Here is a 21133-nt window from a genome sequence, read left to right as displayed (position 1 = left end):
TATGGAGATCTCTAAGTGATAAAAAAGTTGCTAGGCCCAGAGAAAATATATCAAATTCGGAAGTATAAAAAAGCTTGTGGCAGATGATGATGATTTCATTGTAGGTAAAATATACGTTGAATTGTTTGAGAATATGGTGAACCTAGCCAAATCTGTGGCTAGGCTTGGGAAGAACATTGTACTGGTCCTAGTTTGAAGGGTTTTGAATATGCAATTAGTGATTTGATCTATAATGGTGTTGACCCTTATGGATGGGAGTTTTCATTGAAGATGATGAAAATAAAGGCCAATAGGATGCAGAAATTTATTTCAGTAAATGAAGATTTGCGTGACGAGATGAAAGTTCTTTTGGATCTTGAACAGACCTTGGAAGTCATCACTACCAACTTAGATGGTGAAATTTTGCTCGACTTCCAGCAGAAGGTAGAGTGGAAGAGGCAGGAGGTTGAGAATTTGAAAGAGATCTCTATGTGGAACAACACTTATTGATGATGTGGTACTTCTTTTGGCAAGATCTCTCTTCACAACATTCGGTAGGATCAAGAAACTTGAGAAAGATTCTGATCACATTAGTCGTCGTTGTCATTCAGTTTCTTCAGTCCATCCATCTGAGGAAGGCCCAATTGCTGCAATGAAGAGAACCATCAGGAAGGTGTGGAAGTCTAATAGTTTGAGTGAAGTTGGACCTTTCAGAAATTCACCTGTCACCAATTGCTACAGAGATGCCAATATTAATGCAGGACATTCTAGCATCTGACAATAAACTTCATACTAGTCCATCAATCTTCAGTTACAAGCACAAGTTGTTGTATGCTCCGCCGGAAACACTCACTGCACTATGCAAATGTGGTTATCGATTGAAATTGAGAAGTCAGTACAGTTTCCTAGCTTGATGGTTTTTTACAGAGATAACCTGTACAAAATGTTGCCTGCAACAGTGAGAAATGCACTAAGGAAGAGGCTAGAGCCGCACAACAGTAAGAGCTCGACTTCATCAGTTTATGATGAAGGTGTTTCAGGAGAGTGGAATGAGGCAGTCTCAGGGATATTAGAATGGTTGGAGCCACTTTCTCATAATATGATAAGCTGGAAACCCAAGAACAGACATATGCTTCTGGTACAAACCCTGTACTTTGCAAATCAACAAAAGACAGAAGCAACAATTACTGAACTTCTAGTTGGTTTGCATTACATGTGGAAATTTAGATATCATGTTCTGAGCATTCCAAAGCAACTTCTTTCCCCTCAAATTTCTGGTTTGCAAAAGGATCAGGACCCAGACGGAGAGTCAAATACCGCTGCTGTGGCAAAGCAGGTCTCCACTTCAATTGTGAACTTGTTAATTTACGTAGAGGAAATGAAGTTTGGTGATATTTCGATTTGTCAAAAGAATATAACAAAAACTTATTTCTATATCCAAATCTGCTTACAAGACTATATGCAATCAACCAATTTGAGTCCTAATGATGTTAGTGTTTTGTGTATATCTCAAACTTAACTAAGCTTTCTTTTTGGGTGAAAATTCAAACTTGTTTGATGTCAATAGGTGCAGATCAACGTTCTGTTGTGTATGGTTTACTTTATTTAAGTGCAGATGAAAAATAATGTCACCAGTTGATCAAAATTTTGATTCCCATCTGGATAGACTCTTGCAACCATAAAACTCGATGTCACAAATGGTCTGTGCTAGCTACTGTTTTAAAAATTACTTTGTTTAAGGATAACTTCGTCTCTTTAAATGAAATTTGTACTTTTAAGAATTGCTCATTTATTATTCAATATTCTTCAGCAACTGCAGGTGCTCAGGACAAATTTGAAGACAATACTCATTCAGGGGGCTGGAGTCACTAGTTCTGCATGACCTATTTTTCGAGTTTTTGGGTAGCATATGAAATGCCAACTTATGTACTAATGGTAGATAGGATAATCTCGGATGTGTAAGCTTTGTGAACTTAGTGCAACTATGCAGAAGGACAGGATATGAGATACGCAAAAAGGAAAATTACATAAACCAAATGCCAGTACAATTGTCTGAGCTTCAACTGTACAATTATTATCTAACCAAAAAGTTTATGGCTGCCTTTATTTCGCCAAACACCCTGGACGGGCAATCCTCTGGCTGAATTACTGAGATCCAAAACTGGTGCTGCAGTAGAGCCATTCTTAGAACTCTTCCCTTTACCTTTCTTCAAATCTTTCAATCGGACCTTGACCTGAGATCTAAAACTGGTGCTGCAGTAGAGCCATTCTTAGAACTCTTCCCTTTCCCTTTCTTCAAATCTTTCAATCGGACCTTGACCTGAGACCATCCATCATCCTCTTCTGCACCATTGCTTCTCATACTGTTATCGTAGGCATCAATTAGCTCTTGCTGCTTCTCAGCATTGGGGCACAGTCTAGCCAAGTCAAGGACAAGATGTAACAACCCAAACTGCCTCACAAAATTAAAATACATGTTTATGTCCACCAATCCCTGACTATACTGTACAGATATGTCCTTAAACGCAGTGTATTTGTCTTCATTGAAGTCAACAGCAGCGCGAATATTTTCCACCAAGGCCTTATTAGCAGCTTGAAAATCCCCCACTTTCAATAAAGGCTCACTAGTTTGTTGGGGCAACTTTTGCACTACTTGTGCTGCTGAAACTGGAGGGAAATCCAAGCTGGAATCCAAACTCACGCACTTGTGCACTTCTGTTGATGTCTCTCGGTTCTCAACTTGAGCCTGCAGAGTGCTTGCATAGCTGGAATGTCCTGCTCCCTTACCAAAGGCCGTCTTGTTCTGACCACAACCTGAAACCTTCGGCCACGCCTTGTTCTGACTATTAGTTTTAGACAACAGCTTCTGAGATGAACTAGTAGGTGGTGCTGCACTCACATTTGCTTTAGGCCATGCCATCTGAGATGAATTAGTAGGTGGAGCTACACGCCCAGCTGCTGGCCAAGCCTGACTAGAACTAACAGCAGGTTTAGTAACTGCTGAGACAATCCCTGGAACATTAGTTTTAGGCCACGGCATCTGAGATGAACTAGCAGGTGGTGCTACACGCCCCGCTGCTGGCCAAGCCTCACTAGAACTAATAACAGCAGGCCTAATATCAGGACACTCAACAGCCATCTTCCGGTTGTTTTGCCTGCGGAGATGTGCTGCCATGGTATTGTTGTTAGGCAAACCATGATCGGATTCATGTTTGGGAGTCAGTTGACTGCTGCTGCTGCCAGGTGCAAGGGGAGGAAATAAGGAAGAGTCCTCCAATTGCGCTTTCGCTTTCCCACTGTTTTTCCCCAAGGCTACTCGCAGGTACCTTGAAGATGCTTCTGTATCACTTGAAGGTCGACTTAAGGACTCAAATGGCTTAATGATTGGATCAATGTCACTTGTATCTCCAAGTAATTCCAAACTACCAGCTTGCCTAATGGATGATGAAGGATCATGCAATGTTCTATCATCAGCATTAGGTGTCTCCAAACTGCTTGCTTGATCATTAGAAGAATCGCCGCGAAATGGCAGACCTCTTCTTCCACGTCTACTATCTTGGTCATTACTTGGTCCATATCGGAAGCTAGTTGGTAATTGGAGAGCAGCATTACGCTTGGAGCGAGACATACGCCCCCCATGTTCCATAGTACTGTGCTTCTTCAATTCTGCCTCAGATCGGAACACCACAAACTTTTTCTCAAGGCAGGACTCATCTTCACATAGAAAATGGCCTCGGCTGAAGTGCAACTCGAGGTCATGATAATTCTTATAATATTCATACTGTTCTCCAGAATCGCAACATAAATGACACTTATAGTGACCAGTAGTCATGTGAGCATACAGTTCATTCTCGCCGTAGAATCCAATTTTGCAAAACTTACACATAGGATGTCCCTTGAAGCCACCTCTTTCGCTTTCACTTCCATCAACTACAGAGTCCCCTGTACTTGTATGCCGTTTCAACTGGGCTTTAGTATAAAGCTTTTGTTCACATACAAACACCTTCCTCCCTTCCAAACATAGAGGACACATATACAACCTATGCTGGTGGAACAAGTGCAACTTGAGCTGTTCAATGTTCCGAAACCTAATCGTTGATTTCTCCTCCATCTTGTCACATTCACTGCATGAAAGATTGCACACTGCCTTGATCATCTTGTAGTGATCCGCATCGTCGAAAAATGCTTGTGTGTCCTCATGGTACCAATATGATCCACAGCGACCCTCCCTTGCTTTAGATGGCAAGTCTCTAACCATCTTGGTATAGTCTCCTAGAGCCTTGGTGACAAAAACGACGTTGGACTCGGTCTTGCAGATGCAGCAACGGCGGTCCTCGCAGATGAAACGGAGGCGAGCCACGCAGGTGGAGCAGACCTCCTTATGGCCACAGGCCCCATAAGCAACCCATTCCAGGGTGTCGGCACACACTGCACAGCAATCGTCCATGGCTATATATTTGGAATTTTAGGTACGGTGGCTCTGGGTGGTTCTGCTTCCCACTATCTATTCCAAAGGCTTTTGCTCAGGGTGGTTCTGCTTCCCACTATTTATAATGATTCAGAAAGGCTAATCCAACTGATTAGGGGAATCCTAGTTACCTTATGACAAAAGTAATACTTTTTCATAAGGTGACTAACAAAAATTGTACCCTTTTGACAGGAAAGGTTTTTGATGAAAGCTCCCTCTCCTCTCTTGCGTATTTATAGAGATTCAGACCTAAATGTAATAGGAAATGGAGGAATCCTAAATGTAATAGGAAATGGAGGAATCCTAATAAAATAATAAATTGTGCTCTTGCACCTATGACAATATTCTAAAAGAAAAAAGGACTAAATTCTGATTATTACCCTGTACTTTCAAGGGTTTATCAGTTTAGTCCCTGCACTTCTAATTTAATCAGAAAAATCCTTGCACTCTCTAATTTCATCAAATCAATCCAATCCGTCACCACTCTGTCAATTTTCGGGGAAAATTTCCAAACTAACCCATCTGCATTCACAACACTAACACGTCGGCAGGCTGCCTAGCGATGGGTAGTTTGAGAATTTTTCCTATGAGAAGATCCCACGTTAGCATTTTAACAGCGAAAATTGACGAAATAGTGATGGATTGGATCGATTTGATGAAATTGGAGAGTGCAAGGACTTTTCTGATTAAATTAGAAGTGCAGAGACTGAACTGATAAACCCTTGAAAGTACAAGGTAATAAGCAGAATTTAATCCAAGAAAAAAAAGACTGAAAAGGAAGAGTAATGTTTCAAATCAAAGAAAAATAAAAAGGTGATAGTGTAGGGTATAGTTGATCATTATATTCTTTTAGAAATGATAAAAAAATATATAAAAAAAAGAAAGACGAAATAGATTGTGCAAATCTTATAACTACATACACATAATACTAATAGTACGTATAAAGATTTTTACAAAATAATGGTGGAATGCATCGAGCCAAAGATGACAAGCGAGAGGTCAAAGTCATGGGGAGAAGGGATGCGCGTGAGAGTGGTTATTGGTGATTTGTACTCATTTGTAATAAAATGTCCTTAAACAACTACTAATATTGTACCCTTTAGCATTTGAAAATGCTGTCTTGGTCACCAAGTATATTATTCTTGGTACCCAAGTTACAATCTAAACCAGACAAGGACCAACGAATTTCCTTGCATATATAAAGCCACAGGGAAAGTTACTCTTTCAGGTAAAAGAGAGACGACAGTACTCGATCAGTCACAAAATTATGGCGGGAGAGGAATCCACGCCGTACTTGGACGAGCTCCGCCATCTCCGGAGCATGGCCAAGCACCCCAGCATCATCAACCTCCTTTCCTCTGAGATTTTCAGTTTGGAAAAGGATCAATCTCCACCACTACCGCCGCAATCTTCACCACCGCGCCTCAGCCAAGAGGTCATGTCAGCAGCTGAGAAGGCAAAGCAGGTATGCTACGTTTGCTTGTGAAACCTAGAAATGATCTGTCAAAGTGATTTGGCATCGTTTAGATTTCTCATGCCGTTTTTCTGCTGTTCAAAATTTCATTGAAATTTAGTAGAGGAAAATTAGTCCAGGTTAATATGGGCATTTGAACCATTAGTGATGGAAATTAGTTTTGGTGCATACTTGAATACAAAATTAATCTTATAGTAGAAAACTTTGTAATTGTAAATTTCAATCCAGACTAATGTCACGGCAAGATCATGCGGCAAGAAATATGTAGCAAGTGAAGATGAAAAGGATCCGACGGTAAAATTTTATTCTTTTTCTGCTGTAGTTTTTCACCAGTTTCAGGAATTTCAGTTGGGATTTAGATCCTGATCAGCTTGTTTTGTTTGTCTTGCAGAAATACTATGAAAACAGGCTGAATTACATTGCTACCCTGAAAAATCCATATCCCCATGAGTCCTCTGTTTCAAAGAGTATAACTGAATATGTGAAGGAGTATCAAGGCCTCCTCAAGGACCAACAAGGGGTGCATCTTGAGAATGTCACAGAATCCTTGGCTGGTATTCAAAATTAGGGACTTTTATTTATTTATCAGTTTCTGCTAATTTCATTCTTAATTTGTTGACTTAGACTATTGGTTTTTTTTTTCTATGCAAGGAATGGTCATGAAACAAAGATCCTCCGGCCCAGGGTGTTTCTTTTATGATTTATGTGGTGATCGAGCTCGAGTACAAATTTATGCTAGTGCCAGGTATTTTACTATCAAGTATGATGATTGGTTTAATCTGCTGTTTATTGTTGTTCTTCAGTTGCTGATCATCAAATACTACGTACTTTGTGTATCTTTAAAAGAAATAGGGCCAATAATCACTATTCTTTTCCTTGCTCACAATATGCTTGACCAACTACTATAGGTTTCTTAGACAATACCATACATCAAATTAACCCACCTGCATGATTAGAAAAAAGAAGGAAATGAACAAGCTAAGTTAAGCAATACAAAAGCTTAGGTCTTAGAGAGTTACAATTAGGATTTTGTTGCAGATTTAAAGTCATTGTCCTATTAATATCAAGGTGCTCTGCAAAAGAAATATTTTGATCATATGATGGAGTGAAGTACTTGGCTCTTGTATATCATTTTAGAATTATAAACTAGCTCTATTTTTTTTGTACTTGGCTGATCTCTTTCATGGAAAACTCTTGTTTTCAAATTTTCACCCCCCTGCTTAGATGCAGCTGTTTTGCTTCACATTAGATGTGACTGAGTTAACCCTTTCCTACACTTTCATGCAGCAATTCGGATATGGATAAATCTGAATTTGTTAAGATCCACTCTAATGTGAAGCGCGGTGACATTGTTAATGTGACCGGGTTTCCAGGTTTGTGATGCCACAACTGTCGATGTTCATTGTGTTTATTGGGAGGGCATTGTTTTCATTGTTCTGCATTACACAATTTTCTGTTCTGTTTCTTACTTCCATTCTCATAGGTAAAACAATGAGTGGCCAGATCAGCATTTTTGCAAGATCATTTGTAGTCTTAGCACCTTGTCTCCACATGATGCCTACTGTCAATCCAAAGGTGAGCCATGTTTTTTTTTTTCTGATCAGTTTAATACTGGCTGATCGAGCTAGTATGTATCATGACACATATCATTTCTTGAATTCTGTAGAAAATAACTGAGGAAACTGAAGAATGGGGTCCCGGACGTCCCAGGAATCCTGAAACATACAGTTTAAAAGACCAGGAAACTCGCTATCGTCAGCGTCACCTGGATTTAAGGATAAACCCTGATGTTCAACGTATAGTGGTGGAGACCAGGAGTGAGATCACTTTCTATATTAGGAGGTTTCTTCATAGTCGTCAGTTCCGTGAAGTTAGTGTTTCTTAAGCCTGCTTTCTCAATTCACTTTGTTTTCATGGCCATTTGCTAATGGTGCTGCCTCTATAATCTTTTCTCTTCAATTTTTTCCTACCTTCAGGTTGAAACTCCGATATTGAACACGACTGCTGGTGGAGCAACTGCGCGTCCTTTTATGACGCATCACAATGAACTTGACATGCAACTTTACATGCGCATTGCACCCGAACTCTATCTTAAACAGCTAGTTGTTGGTGGAATTGAACGCGTTTTTGAGATAGGCAAACAGTTTAGGAATGAGGGTATTGATCTGACACATAATCCTGAGTTCGCTACCTGTGAATTCTATCAGGCTTATGCAGACTATAATCATATGATGGAGCTCACTGAGGAAATGTTGAGTGGTAAGGCCAAAGTGATGCATATGCATATGTCTCAAATATGTATTTCCTTGCTATTTTATGTTCAACACTGCTTGGATTTGTTTGCTGACACATTTAATTTGAATAGGAATGGTCAAGGAACTTACAGGTGGATATAAGATTATGTATCATTCAAATGGACTTGATAAGGATCCAATTGAGATAGACTTCACACCCCCTTTCAGGTATGTAAATCATAACCAGTGTTGTCTATACATATCACAACTTAAAACATGTGCAAAAATAATGTGTGCTGATTTTGACTGGTGATCCTGTTGCAGACGGATTGACATGATTGAGGAATTAAATAAGATTGCAAATCTTGCAATAAATCCGGAGGATCTCTTCAGTGAGGAAGCTAACAGTGATCTGAAGGTTGCGTGCGAGAAGTATGGGATCCAATGTCCACCTCCTGAAACAACAACTCGTTTATTGGACAAGGTAAATCACAAGGAAATATGATCGGGAAAAAAAAAAATTAATGACTTAATATACCCTCATTGTAGTTTCATTGTTCCAATGGAGCTTTCTTATGTTGAGCTGCTCTTGGTTGATTGTCAGCATTTTTTATGCCATTAATAAACTCTCTTCTCTGCAGCTTGTTGATCACTTTTTGGAAGAGCAATGTGTGAATCCAACATTTATAATCAACCATCCCGAGATAATGAGTCCATTGGCAAAGTGGCATCGATCAAGACCTGGCTTGACAGAACGCTTTGAATTGTTTGCCAGCAAGCATGAGGTAAGCTTCTGATGTATCAACTGAACCCCTTTGTGAATTATTAACTTTACGTATCTACAATAATGCTCCTTACACAAATGTTGTGCTACTCCCCCAGCTTTGTAATGGATACACTGAACTGAATAATCCTATTGTCCAACGCCAACGATTCGCTAATCAACTCAAGGTATCACTTAACTAACAAACTATTCCGTATTTCAATTATTGGTAATTTTTATTCAATTATTGGTAATCTTTTCCTGAAGATGTTCGATTTGAATTTCAGGATAGACAATCCGGTGATGATGAAGCAATGCCTTTGGATGAAGGGTTTTGTAGAGCTCTTGAATATGGATTACCTCCAACAGGTGGTGTGGGAATAGGCATTGACCGCCTTTGTATGCTTTTAACTGATTCTGTGAACATTAAGGAAGTCATCCCCTTCCCAACCATGAAGCCACAGGATCAGCCTTCAGCTAGACCCAGCTACAAGTACTAATTCTCATAATTTGCAATAACTCTCGACATAATTCAAGAAGCTCTTCGTCGCGCTGGCGTGTAAATATGTAGTGTTTAAGAATAAGAATACTCCACTTCCTTTAAATCAAGTTTGTGTTGGGATTTTAACTCCACGAACCAACCGAGATTCAGGAATAGCCGAATAGACATACTCCGCAACAACCCACAATAAAGCAGAATAAACAAATAAGGATGAAAAATTATTGACACGAGATTTAACGTGGTTCGGCAAATTTTCCTACCTATGCCCACGGTCCACCCAAGATATATGTTCTTTCACTATGAGAATAAAACTAATACAAGACACACAAGTTAAATCTCATAACCTAAATCCCATAATCCTTATACACCCTCACTCATAGACTACCCAAGAACACAATATCTCACCTAAGAGAATTTCCCTCTTAGCACTTTTTTTCTCTCTCACTCATGCACAACCCACAAACTATTTATGTGCTTGTTAGATGCTTGCTAATATTATTATATATAATGTTCACCCAGTCAATTGCTAACCAAATAAATTGTGCTTAACCACCCTTGGGTGTAAATTCAATGGTGGAGAGAATTATTATTAAGTTAATTGTTTTATTTTCCACCATTAGATTTATATCCAATGATGATTGAACACAGTTTATTTAGTCAGCAACTGACCTGATGAACAACACTTACGTTACATATATAGGCATACCACGAGCAATGGGTGGCAAGCTTCCCCCATCTTGTGAATATATAACGTGGAGCAACAAACAAAGACCAGACTAGTCTTCATTCAACATGCTACCACCATTAATAGCTTACTACAATTAATACATTCACATAACTATTTCACCTTGCCAATTTATCCACATATAAACTATGTGAAACATGACATGCAACAATGTTTTCTACACCAACTACACCAACTATGTTAATTGTCAAACATAATTGCCACGTTAATACCTGTGGATCATTACTTCTTTTGGATGAGGATGAACACCAATCTCAACAGTTCGAAGCTTTAGCAGTTGCTCCTTTACGTTTCAATATTCTGGTCTGAAGTTTGAAGCATATGAGATGAGATCAGCAGAAAGGAAAAATTATGCAAACCAAAAATGCAGTGTGCCTATATGTGCCATGCCGGTACTCATGGTCAATTACACCATCAGTTCTTATCTTCTTATCCACAGCCTACCATTAGGTCATAATTCAAAAGCATTAAAAAAAAAAATTGCGGAACAAAAGAGAGATAGACAAAGCCCCAAAATCCTGAAACTTGAAAAACCAGCAAGCATCAGCAGCCAGTAACTCCAGAATCTATTGTTCCAAAAAAAAAAAAACAAAAACTCTATTCTTATCCTATGTGAAATGTAATGACATAGAGATCGATATGTAAACATAGTACCTATTTTGACATGCTGGAATGACCCATTCTCATAATTAGGATATATATAACCCTATTCCGATCTGGTCTGGTATGGAATGAACTTACAATCATGGAATCAACATACTCTAGAATCTTAATAGGAGGAACATAGTCAAAAGTAATTTACATTTTTCTTTTTTCCCATTGACAGTTGCTAACTTGCTACTAGCTAGCCAGGTCCCAATAAAGAGAACATAACAGAAGAAATGCATTTTAGAGATGAGGCTGTTCTGTGATGAACTGTGCAACTTGAACATTTCAAGTTGAAGAAATATCTGGCTATTTCATTTTAAACAAACAATTATTTAGTTCCCATAAGTTTGGTAAACAAATTATGAAGATTATAAATTATTTTCAAAACCTTGGTTGGCACACTTCCAATCATTCATATATGCACTTCATATCTTCATCATCAACAAAAAAACCCTTGAGGCCCTCCACCCACATGGACTTGCAATCATCAAAACTTCAAGGGCCAATATTCCCAGAAAAAAAAAAGGTTTGCTAATAAATATTTGATAATTATAGTTGCTTGTTCATCTTTTCTTTATTAATTCAGTGCCGTACATGTGTAAATCATCACCGACCATCTAGTTGACTTTTTGCTTCATCAAGTGAGTCAAAGGATGAGTTTGATTGGTCAAGTCCATGGTCTTGTTAAAGTAATTATAATCGACGGCTTGGAACAGTTGAGGTAGGTTCGGTTACGTGTGATTGGGATAATTGGAATAGAGGGGAGTCGTGCTTGCCTACGTGGGATGCACGCATACGCTTTGCCACCAGCATTGAGTACGCAGCACGTGGTGGCAATTAAGTGGCTCTAAATTATTAGTTGGAAATTAAGCTAAGGAGTGTTACTTAATTTTCAACATGACTCATCGAAAATAGAAAGAGCGCTTGAAATTAAAGTTATAAGGGCCGATTACAAAAGCCTCTTATGCATCTCTTTTTATCGTGTTGGTCCAATAAAATTCTTCTCTGTTTTCTAACAAAAAGACAAGTTCTTTCAACGCGTAAGATTTACAGTTGTAAACTTGTAATGATAACATGTCTTCACACTTATACGTTTACAATGAAAGTTTGATCGTACAAGAGTATGACTATTAGTTTTGATGATAAGTTAGTGATTAGATTAGTGAGACTACTTCTCATTAATCTAAGTATTAAGTCACTATCAGCAACTAATTAGTATAGTGGTCTCTAATTTTTTTTCTCTTAGAATATAATGTTGTCCCGTTATGACAATAGCATTTTACATAAAAATTGACGCCAACAAAAATGTTGTGCGAGCAGTTTGTGACCACGAGCATAATAATAAGGTTAAATTGATAGTTAAACAATCATATTAATTTTAATACATCTGTTGGTAAGTTGCTTGTAAACACTAGGAAGTTGGACGACTATGAATTTATAATGTAGATATAACGCCCTTATAATATTGCATTCATATCACAAGATGGTGCGCACAATTAACGATCAAGACTAATGATGCAAGAAAAACAGTAACACAATGAAAATAATGGTACGAAAATAACTTATTCTAATCATTCTATGCAATGTCTCTGATGTTAACTCATTTTAGTATCTCAACAATCAACATGGAGAAACTCACAAAACTTTGACTCGTTAAAAAAATTTGTATATTTCATTAGAGAAATGAACGTTAAAATTTAATCTCTCAAGCAGTGCAAGATGTAGTTAAGGGTAAGTGGAGATGAGCACATAAACTCTATTAGATCTTCTTGTGTTTGCATAAGCTCGATAAACCCTAAGACTCCAATTAGAAAAAAGCAAATCTCGATAATGATAATTCTGGAGGCACCTATTTGTTTGACAAGTGCCAAAACTATTCAAATATTAAGGCATATGCATTTAGTAATTGAAAATAACGCTTTAAATTTCAAACACCTCATAATGACATATTTAGAAATCTTTCTTTTTCAACTATTTTTTTTTAAAAAAATTAGATACATAAAAACGAATTATTACATTCCGTATACTCTAAGAAAAACCGAAACACGCCAAAACTAAACTTTAAACCTATCAAAACACAAAACGTGCATTATTTCTGAAACAAAGATCTCAATATACAACAAAATAGTCATAGCCTTTCTTTCATAACTTCCTATTATTAACCTAGTTACCGTATAGAGTAACAAAATCATTAGGAAGATCTAGGCATTAAGATAAAAAAAGGTTTAAAATTCAAACCGTAGACATCCCCCAAGATTTTTCTTCCTATATATTTTGCAAACGTCTCTACCTACATACCTGGCAACAACATTTAACTAACTAAAAAAAAAAAAAAAACACATATGATAAAATTAAAATTAAATAAATAAAAAGAAAAACTAGTGGAGGAGAAGGGCGGTATATTCCCCTTACTATAAAAGAGCATCTGTGTAAAACAAACAAACAATACTCTTAACACCGCTCAAAAAAAAAAAAAAAAAAAAAACACAACACAAATCTCATTAACGACGGGGCACCCCATTCCGCCGTCAGGAATGGCTGAGCTCACCCAAAACGGCGCCGTCTCCTCCGCCGCAGCCTCCAACCCGTCGAAGACGAAGAACAACCCGCTCCTCCTGGGCCGCTTCGAAATCGGGAAGCTCCTCGGGCACGGGACCTTCGCGAAGGTGTACCACGCCCGCAACATCAAGACCGACGAGGGCGTCGCCATTAAGGTGATCGACAAAGAGAAGATCCTGAAGGGCGGTTTGATCGCCCACATCAAACGCGAGATCTCCATCCTCCGCCGCGTCCGCCACCCCAACATCGTCCAGCTCTTCGAAGTAATGGCCACCAAGGCCAAGATCTACTTCGTCATGGAGTACGTCCGCGGCGGCGAGCTCTTCAACAAGGTCGCCAAGGGCCGCCTCAAAGAGGAGGTTGCTAGAAAGTACTTCCAGCAGTTAATCTCCGCCGTCGGATTCTGCCACGCCCGCGGGGTCTACCACCGCGACTTGAAGCCCGAGAACCTACTCCTGGACGAGAACGGAGATCTCAAAGTTTCCGATTTCGGGTTGAGTGCCGTCTCCGACGAAATCCGGCAGGACGGCATGTTTCACACGTTTTGCGGGACCCCGGCGTACGTGGCGCCGGAGGTTCTTGGCCGGAAGGGGTACGACGGAGCCAAGGTGGATATTTGGTCCTGTGGAGTGGTTTTATTTGTGCTCATGGCCGGGTACTTGCCTTTCCATGACCACAATGTCATGGCCATGTATAAGAAAATTTACAAGGGAGAGTTTCGGTGTCCGAGGTGGTTCAGCTCCGAGCTTGTGAGGTTGCTCACTAAGCTTTTGGATACGAATCCCAATACTCGGATTACCATTGCGGAGGTGATGGAGAATCGGTGGTTTAAGAAGGGTTTTAAGCATATTAAGTTTTACATTGACCACGATGATAGGTTATGTAATGTTCATGAGGATGAGGAGGATGATAGTGATGCCAGCTCGGTGATGTCTGATCAGTCGTGTATGTCGGAGTCTGAGGCCGAATTTGAGACCAGGAGAAAGCTTACATCTTTGCCGAGACCGGCGAGTTTGAATGCGTTTGATATAATTTCGTTTTCGCCAGGGTTCGATTTGTCTGGTTTGTTTGAGGAACGCGGGGAGGAGGCTAGGTTTGTGTCGGGCGCTCCGGTTGATAAGATAATATCGAAATTGGAGGAGATTGCGAAAGTGGTGAGCTTTTCGGTGAGGAAGAAGGATTGCAGGGTGAGCATGGAAGGGTCTAGAGAGGGTGTGAAGGGCCCGCTGACGATTGCGGCTGAGATATTCGAGTTGACACCGTCGTTGGTGGTGCTTGAAGTGAAGAAGAAAGCAGGGGACAGAACAGAGTATGAGCAGTTTTGTAATTCAGAGTTGAGACCCGGGTTGCAGAATTTGATGATTGAGGACTCTGCTGCTGCTTCTCTTGCTTCAGGAGGTTCGGTTGTTTCAGTAGGTTCTCCGTCTTCAGTTCATCATCTACCTTCGGATACTGAATAAGGAGGAAGAGAATGGAATTGGGTAATTTTCCTGTCTCTTCTCTAATTTGCTAAGTGAGGCCTCTGTAAAGTTTCCTCCTTTGTTGTTGATTTATTTTGTTTTGGGAATAGGCGAGCTCTAGATATTACTTCTATGTTATTGTATTTCCTGTTCGTTTATCAAGAGAGCCTAGATTAGAATTACAGAGAATGGAATGCACATCTCTCTAGTTTATCTCGGAATTTTGGTGGATGGATGATTGTATATGCTTACATTAAGCTTCTTCTACTTCATACTAACATAAATTCGTTGGATACCTGAGCTTTAAGAATTGACAAATTTTTACTCTTTCTGCTACCGATTCATTTAGCCAATGGGTTTTATAATGTTTGCTGCTCTTTGTGGCATTTTTTGGTAATCTGGTTTTTCTTCTTCTTCTTCTTCTTCTTGTGAGAATGCAAAATGTAGGTGCTGAGTTGCATTTTGTTGGGTTTTCCATTTTCCTTCTTTTCTATTTAGTGCCATGTTTAGGTGAAACGTTTGTTTTCATATGAGAGGCATGGAGAAGTCAGTTTCATTCATCACCTAAATTAGGTGCAATTATGGTCATCAGGAAGGGTGTCAGTAAGTGCTGGAAACTTTTGGATGTATACCAGTTAGGGATGTCTGAAATCTTGAAAAATCTAATAGTATGTTGTTTGTTTCATAACTGCATAATTTTGCATTCAAATTTAGTATACCAGATCATTTCCAAAAAAAATTAGTATACAAGAGTCTTTTGTCTTTTCTTTTTGGGCAAAATTGAAGACACAGTTCAGACTTCAGTGAGATGAGATTGGGTAAAGGCATGGACACATTTTGGTTAAGGTCATCTTGAAAACCAAGAACACATTGAGCTGTTGTGGCTACTTGATCTTTGTATTACTGATTCTGGCTTGCTTGGAATTTGCCTTTATTTTTTATTTTTTTCAATTCTGTTTGTTTGTGATGGCAAACTACCAGTTATATTTGGTGAACAAGTTTTTGCCCTTTTGGCATTATTCTCATTTTGTCGAATTCTGGAGCTGTTTTCTTCAGTTTTGAATAAGGGGTTCTGACGTCTGCAACAGAAGTCGTCGTATTAGTAAAATATGCACGTCTCAATTTTCAGTCTTGTGAGGGAATTGTCTTCTTTTGTTTGCCGTCCACAAATATAGGATTATATGTTTGCATGGACATAACTAAAATTGTTATAGAAAAATCGAATTTGGGTCGGTTCGTTTGATTTGCCTTTCAAATTTGTATGCTAAAACTGGTGGACATTGATAAGCTGACTAATTCAAATGTTGTTTTTATGGTAATAGAGCTTTGAACCTTAGCACTCGGTCATTTTACTGATCCATCACACATATGCCTCTTTTTGCTTAGAGTAATAATAAGAAAATCCTCATACGTAATATGAAATGCTAGCATCTTCCTTTATTATTCGCGGTCTAAAAATAGACTATTTTCACAACTCGTTTAATCATCCAATTATTTTGGTAAAAGTTATTTGAAAAAAAAAAAGTGTTTTATATTAAAAAGTTACTAAAAAGCAAATAGTTTCAAACTTGCGACCATGAACAAGGTAGAGATGAGAAAATTGTTAGCATTTCTCTTTTACCAATACCAGGAGCTACCACGACCCCGACCATGACCAGTGGTTAATTTTAAGAGTTAATAAAGAATCTGAGGCCGCAGACAGTTAACTATCCTAATAAGAAGAAACTTAGATACGTTAGTTAAACATGTGACTAGATCTATCTATATTACGCATGCGAATCTACAAAAAACTGGTAGTGAATGACTGACTGACTGGTACAAGTTTCCATTTCCATGACAAAAATACGAAGCAAATTCCACATGCAGAGACGTGTAAAAGAAGAATCAGGAAAGGAAAAAAAGGTCATTGTTGGACCAAAAACTGCAGAGATCCTCAAGGATTGGATATGAATATGATATCTTAGCCTTTTTTAGGCGCAGAAGAAACTAAGTTGTTTTTATTTGACAAAAACTTACAACTATAATCTGTATGGTTTGGCTTTACAGATGTTATTACTTGGCTGCCTTTTCTCTACCTCCAGTCTCTCCGTTCCAACAATAATTGAGGAAGTGACTGGTAGGTCTCACTTCTGCTTTATATCTTATGGTAGGTATCAATCTTCTCCTTTATATCTTCTTTCATTTTTGGATTGGTTTAGGTTGGACTCAGAGTTCTTTTTGCGAATTATATGATAAGAAATTTTTTTTTTTTTTGGCTGAAATATGATAAGAAAATTTGTGTATCAGTTTGAGTGGCCCTAGATTTTTGCCAATTGGGTCAAAGCATAGGGTGACTCAGCTTTCATTATTAGCTCAGCTAAGTCCAAGTCACATACAGTAGTACATCACTGATTCACTGTCATCTGAAACATCATTTTCCTTTCTGCAATTTAGTGTTGTTCGTGGACCAATTGGGTGAACAATATAGAAACAATTAGATATAGAGTGACAGCAACAGATGCTAGTTTGATTGTCATTGAAGCGTTTCATATTTTGTGGCAGTTATTAGTTAGTACTTATTCAGTTATTCTATATTATGAAATGCAGGAATTTTATTGAAACCAGGACTTCAACATATATATAATGTGCAGAAACTTGACTGTGAATAATAAGCAAAATTATTAAAAAATAATAATGAAATATGACTAAATAAAATGAAAACCACAAATTGCTCAATGCTTTCTTTGAGCCAGGAGCTTGCCAACCCTATCATACTCATTTAGTGTTTAGATTAATTATACTGCTATTTCTTGCTGTCTATGCATCTCTGTCAAAAATGTGGGCTATTTCAGCACTGAAACTCTGGTGTAGTTGAAACTTCTGCCCACCAGCTTAAATCTTCAGTAGTGTATCATTTTGGTTCGCGGAATGGAGGCGATTCAATTTTCCCCAGGGAAGGGAAACGCATATCTAATGGGCAGGATTTCATTTCATGGGAAGGGAATTTCTTTTCCAATTCTCTAATCCGTGAGCCAAACGAGTTAGTGGTACCAAGAACAAGAGAACGTGAATTTAGATATTAATTAATGCTCATATAGGGAGACATGTTACTGATAAAACTTGAAAGGCCTAGTTGCCACTAAATTTGGTAAGGTATTAACAGTTAACACCAGGACATTCATGATCATGTGATTTTAGATACCCCCACTAAATTTGCTTCTTTTTTCATGTGTTGATACCTCATAACTGTCCAGCTTTGTGCCTTTGTCCATCTATGCGGAAATTAAACTTCCAGAGGTTACCATTGTATGGTTTGAACCTTACCACGGCATCTCCTTTTACAAATATTTGAAACCATATTATTTGTGAAGTACCTTCTTACATTTAGATCTCTCGAATTCAGAAGAGAGGACAAACACAACATACAAAAAAGACAAAAAAGATTAAAAACCCTGAAAATGTAATGAAACATAGATACAAATGTTTAGAATTAGTTAATACACAGTTTAGCATGTATCAAGATATCGAAAAGCCTAAGAAATAACTTGGGTTGCTGGCTGATGTTGTTGCTGTGGATCATTTCCTTGCCAAGTCCATACTATGTCTTTAAGAGAGGGCTTTAAATCTTGGTCATAGAATTGCATGTATTCCAATGTGTCCCCAGCTGTTTTCTTCACCTCCACAACAAAAAACGAAGGCGTGACCTCGAAAATCTCAGCATCAATACCAAGCTGCCCTTTTCTTCCTTCCCTGCTGCCCTGCAACTTGACAGTTCCGTCCTGCTTCATGCATCTGAATCTCTCCATCTGCGCTATCTCTTCAAATTTTGAAACAATAGTAGAGGCTGGTTTTGTAGTGGTGAATCGTGACTGTGATGATCTTTGCTTTATATCACCCTCAAACAAACCGGATAGATCAAATCCGGGTGAGAGAGATATGATGTCAAAGGCATTGAAGTTAGTTGGCTTCATGGGGCTTGCTGCTGCAGTAGTAATTGCTGGTTTCCTATTAGAACTGCTTTCAGAACTGTCTGGTGATCCAAAAGCAGAATGCACATCAGTGATAGATGTGTTTGGATCACCTGGAATCGGTAATGGGGCGCCATCAATGTGCTTAAACCCCTTCTTGAACCAACTGTTCTCCATGATCTTGTCCACACTTATTCTCGTGGTGGCATTTGGATCAAGAATCCGTGCAAGAAGCTTACGAACCTCTGGAGGGAACCATTGCGGACTCTTGAAGTCTCCTCTGCTGATCTTCCTGTACATTTCCATGAGATTTGTGTCATGGAATGGAAGAAAACCTGCCAAAAGAACGTAAAGGACAACCCCACATGACCATATATCAGCCTTGGCACCATCATAACCTTTCTTGTTGATCACTTCTGGTGCTACATAAGCAGGAGTTCCACAAGTTGTGTGCAGCAGACCATCTTGACCTCTCGACTCCCACAATGCACTCAGCCCAAAATCTGAAACCTTGAGGTTACCATGCTCATCAACCAGGAGATTCTCTGGCTTGATGTCACGGTGATAAACTCCGCGGCTGTGGCAGTAATCAACTGCGCCAATCAACTGTTGAAAGTATTTTCTAGCCATGTCTTCCTTGAGCTTTCCCCTGGCAACCTTGTTGAAGAGCTCACCACCTCTCACATACTCCATGGCAAAGTAGATTTTGGTCTTGCTGGCCATCACTTCATAGAGCTGAACAACATTGGGGTGCCTAACAAGGCGCATCACAGAGATTTCACGCTTGATTTGATCAATCAATCCCACTTGTTGCACCTTCTCCTTGTCTATGATCTTAATGGCAACACTTTGGCCGGTCTTCATGTTTCGAGCATGGTAAACCTTTGCAAATGTACCTTTCCCGAGAAGGCGCCCCAGCTCGTACTTCTGCATCAATATGTTTCCTTTCTTGTTCTCCATATTGGACATTTTGATACCAACCTTGCTTCCCTTTTCACCACAGAAACAGATGGTGAAAACGAAACAAGATTAAGACGAGCAATCAAGGAAAATGTTCACTCGATTGCATTACACCTTCGATGTCTCCCATGCTGATCACATTTATACAAATGAAGAAAAAAGTAAATTAAATTATGTATTAAACACTAAAATGGAGAAAGAAATCAAAGCGTGGGGACACAAGGAATTCAACTCATGCTTGCCAAAAGGCAGGATGAGGGAAATCCCTTGTGAATGCAAAATCAATGCAAAAAGATTTCAACCCATGCCATATGGCTTCATGAGAAAATCCCTTGCGAAAGGAAACACGATGCAATATCAACAAGAAGCCTACCCCGAACATTCTCTTAATAGAACAATATTCACAGCACCAGGCTGTCTTGCTCTCTGTGTAAAAATAGCAGCACTATATTATGTTCTCTGTTAAGGAGTACTGGACCTGATTTAAGCTGCTATGTATAGTAATAGACAGTTGGTGGTTTTGCTATTATAAGAGAAGAAAGTTACACTTACTAGAATCTCACTCACACCAATCTGGACTACTGGTTGAGATTGAGTCTCAAACAGTTTGTCCAATTTGGACCACAATGCTAACTATCATTGAACTTGAGCCAAGGAAGGAATCCATGTGGATGCCATGTGGGTAATCCGGTGTGACCTACATGATCCAATTGCTGGCCACAAAGTTGATACAGTGGAAGAGAATGAGAGAGGTTGTGGCGGTGGAAGGTGATTAAAATTGGTCCACTCAGAGAATGGTGCCAAATGGAATGAGTTCAGTTAGTGGCTTGCCCACAAAATATCAACCCCAAAGTCCAATCTGATATCTATATATCTTTGTCTCTTAAAGGCATTATGTGATGGTGGGGGTGATCCAGTTACTCTGTATAGATAGCATTCTTTCCTGTTATCATTCCTGACAGTCCTGAAATCAAGAATAAATCAAAAAACTCAGGTGACGACGAAGGTAGCAAGACAGGGTTTTGGGTTTGTCATTTGGATCACTCAATGCCCATCAAGCAGAGTTCGAGCCATCAAGAAGCCCATTGCAAGGCCTTATAAGGATACCAACGAGTCTTCGAAGTTTTATTTAAGAAATCCTTTGCCCGACGGACATGTGTTGGCAGAAGGTGAAGGTGTCTTTCGAAAACTATTATCGATGAAAGCTTCGTAAACTATTACTGAGTACTGACGTCATGACAAAAGACTGAAAACTATTACCGACGATAAAAGGGCTAAATGTATTCAAACCTTTGACTCCAAAGTAATTAGGCTCCTGAGCACCTTCCCCCTCCTAACCTGCCTCAGCTTTTCACAAGATTTGGACACGTGGCTCTAATTAATCTAATGGTCTA

The 21133-nt window shown here is 39.1% G+C and overlaps 4 protein-coding genes across 5 annotated transcripts; 2 read left to right on the top strand and 2 right to left on the bottom strand.

Moving 5' to 3' along the window:
* Positions 1-1934: 1934 nt before the first annotated feature.
* Positions 1935-4628, bottom strand: LOC112168354 (E3 ubiquitin-protein ligase hel2). The gene has a single exon (XM_024305477.2). The coding sequence runs from the start codon at positions 4424-4426 to the stop codon at positions 2198-2200; it is 2229 nt and encodes a 742-aa protein (XP_024161245.1). The 5' UTR covers positions 4427-4628; the 3' UTR covers positions 1935-2197.
* A 1038-nt stretch (positions 4629-5666) lies between these two features.
* LOC112165823 (lysine--tRNA ligase, cytoplasmic) lies at positions 5667-9657 on the top strand. 2 transcript variants are annotated; one of them, XM_024302492.2, is made up of 13 exons: positions 5668-5912; positions 6150-6215; positions 6313-6475; positions 6573-6666; positions 7209-7294; positions 7405-7496; positions 7588-7791; positions 7898-8180; positions 8287-8383; positions 8480-8639; positions 8797-8940; positions 9038-9106; positions 9206-9657. In XM_024302492.2, the coding sequence occupies exons 1-13, from the start codon at positions 5715-5717 to the stop codon at positions 9416-9418; spliced, it is 1869 nt and encodes a 622-aa protein (XP_024158260.1). In that variant the 5' UTR covers positions 5668-5714; the 3' UTR covers positions 9419-9657. The 2 variants fall into 2 exon arrangements, with proteins under 2 accessions (XP_040361293.1, XP_024158260.1); XM_040505359.1 differs by lacking the exon at positions 6150-6215 and having other exon boundaries at positions 5667-5912.
* Positions 9658-13244: 3587 nt separating this feature from the next.
* On the top strand, positions 13245-15125 carry LOC112164475 (CBL-interacting serine/threonine-protein kinase 12). Its single transcript, XM_024300678.2, has one exon. The coding sequence runs from the start codon at positions 13348-13350 to the stop codon at positions 14830-14832; it is 1485 nt and encodes a 494-aa protein (XP_024156446.1). The 5' UTR covers positions 13245-13347; the 3' UTR covers positions 14833-15125.
* A 3129-nt stretch (positions 15126-18254) lies between these two features.
* Positions 18255-20227, bottom strand: LOC112164476 (CBL-interacting serine/threonine-protein kinase 20). The gene is made up of 2 exons (XM_024300680.2): positions 20113-20227; positions 18255-19870 (listed from the first exon to the last, which is right to left on the bottom strand). Exon 2 carries the CDS (start codon positions 19746-19748, stop codon positions 18345-18347), a length of 1404 nt encoding a protein of 467 aa, XP_024156448.1. The 5' UTR covers positions 19749-19870; positions 20113-20227; the 3' UTR covers positions 18255-18344.
* Positions 20228-21133: the final 906 nt, after the last annotated feature.

Source organism: Rosa chinensis, chromosome 5 (genome assembly GCF_002994745.2).
Source record: "Rosa chinensis cultivar Old Blush chromosome 5, RchiOBHm-V2, whole genome shotgun sequence".
In the NCBI taxonomy this organism is placed as follows: domain Eukaryota; kingdom Viridiplantae; phylum Streptophyta; class Magnoliopsida; order Rosales; family Rosaceae; genus Rosa; species Rosa chinensis.
This window is presented reverse-complemented; position numbering and strand designations above follow the sequence as displayed.

Coding starts and splice junctions, on each gene's coding strand:
- LOC112168354 (XM_024305477.2), bottom strand. CDS start 4,426: ATGGACGATTGCTGTGCAGTGTGTGCCGACACCCTGGAATGGGTTGCT.
- LOC112165823 (XM_024302492.2), top strand. CDS start 5,715: ATGGCGGGAGAGGAATCCACGCCGTACTTGGACGAGCTCCGCCATCTC. Junction 6,476..6,572: donor TGTCACAGAATCCTTGGCTG/GTATTCAAAATT, acceptor TTTCTATGCAAG/GAATGGTCATGAAACAAAGA. Junction 9,107..9,205: donor GATTCGCTAATCAACTCAAG/GTATCACTTAAC, acceptor TTTGAATTTCAG/GATAGACAATCCGGTGATGA.
- LOC112164475 (XM_024300678.2), top strand. CDS start 13,348: ATGGCTGAGCTCACCCAAAACGGCGCCGTCTCCTCCGCCGCAGCCTCC.
- LOC112164476 (XM_024300680.2), bottom strand. CDS start 19,748: ATGTCCAATATGGAGAACAAGAAAGGAAACATATTGATGCAGAAGTAC.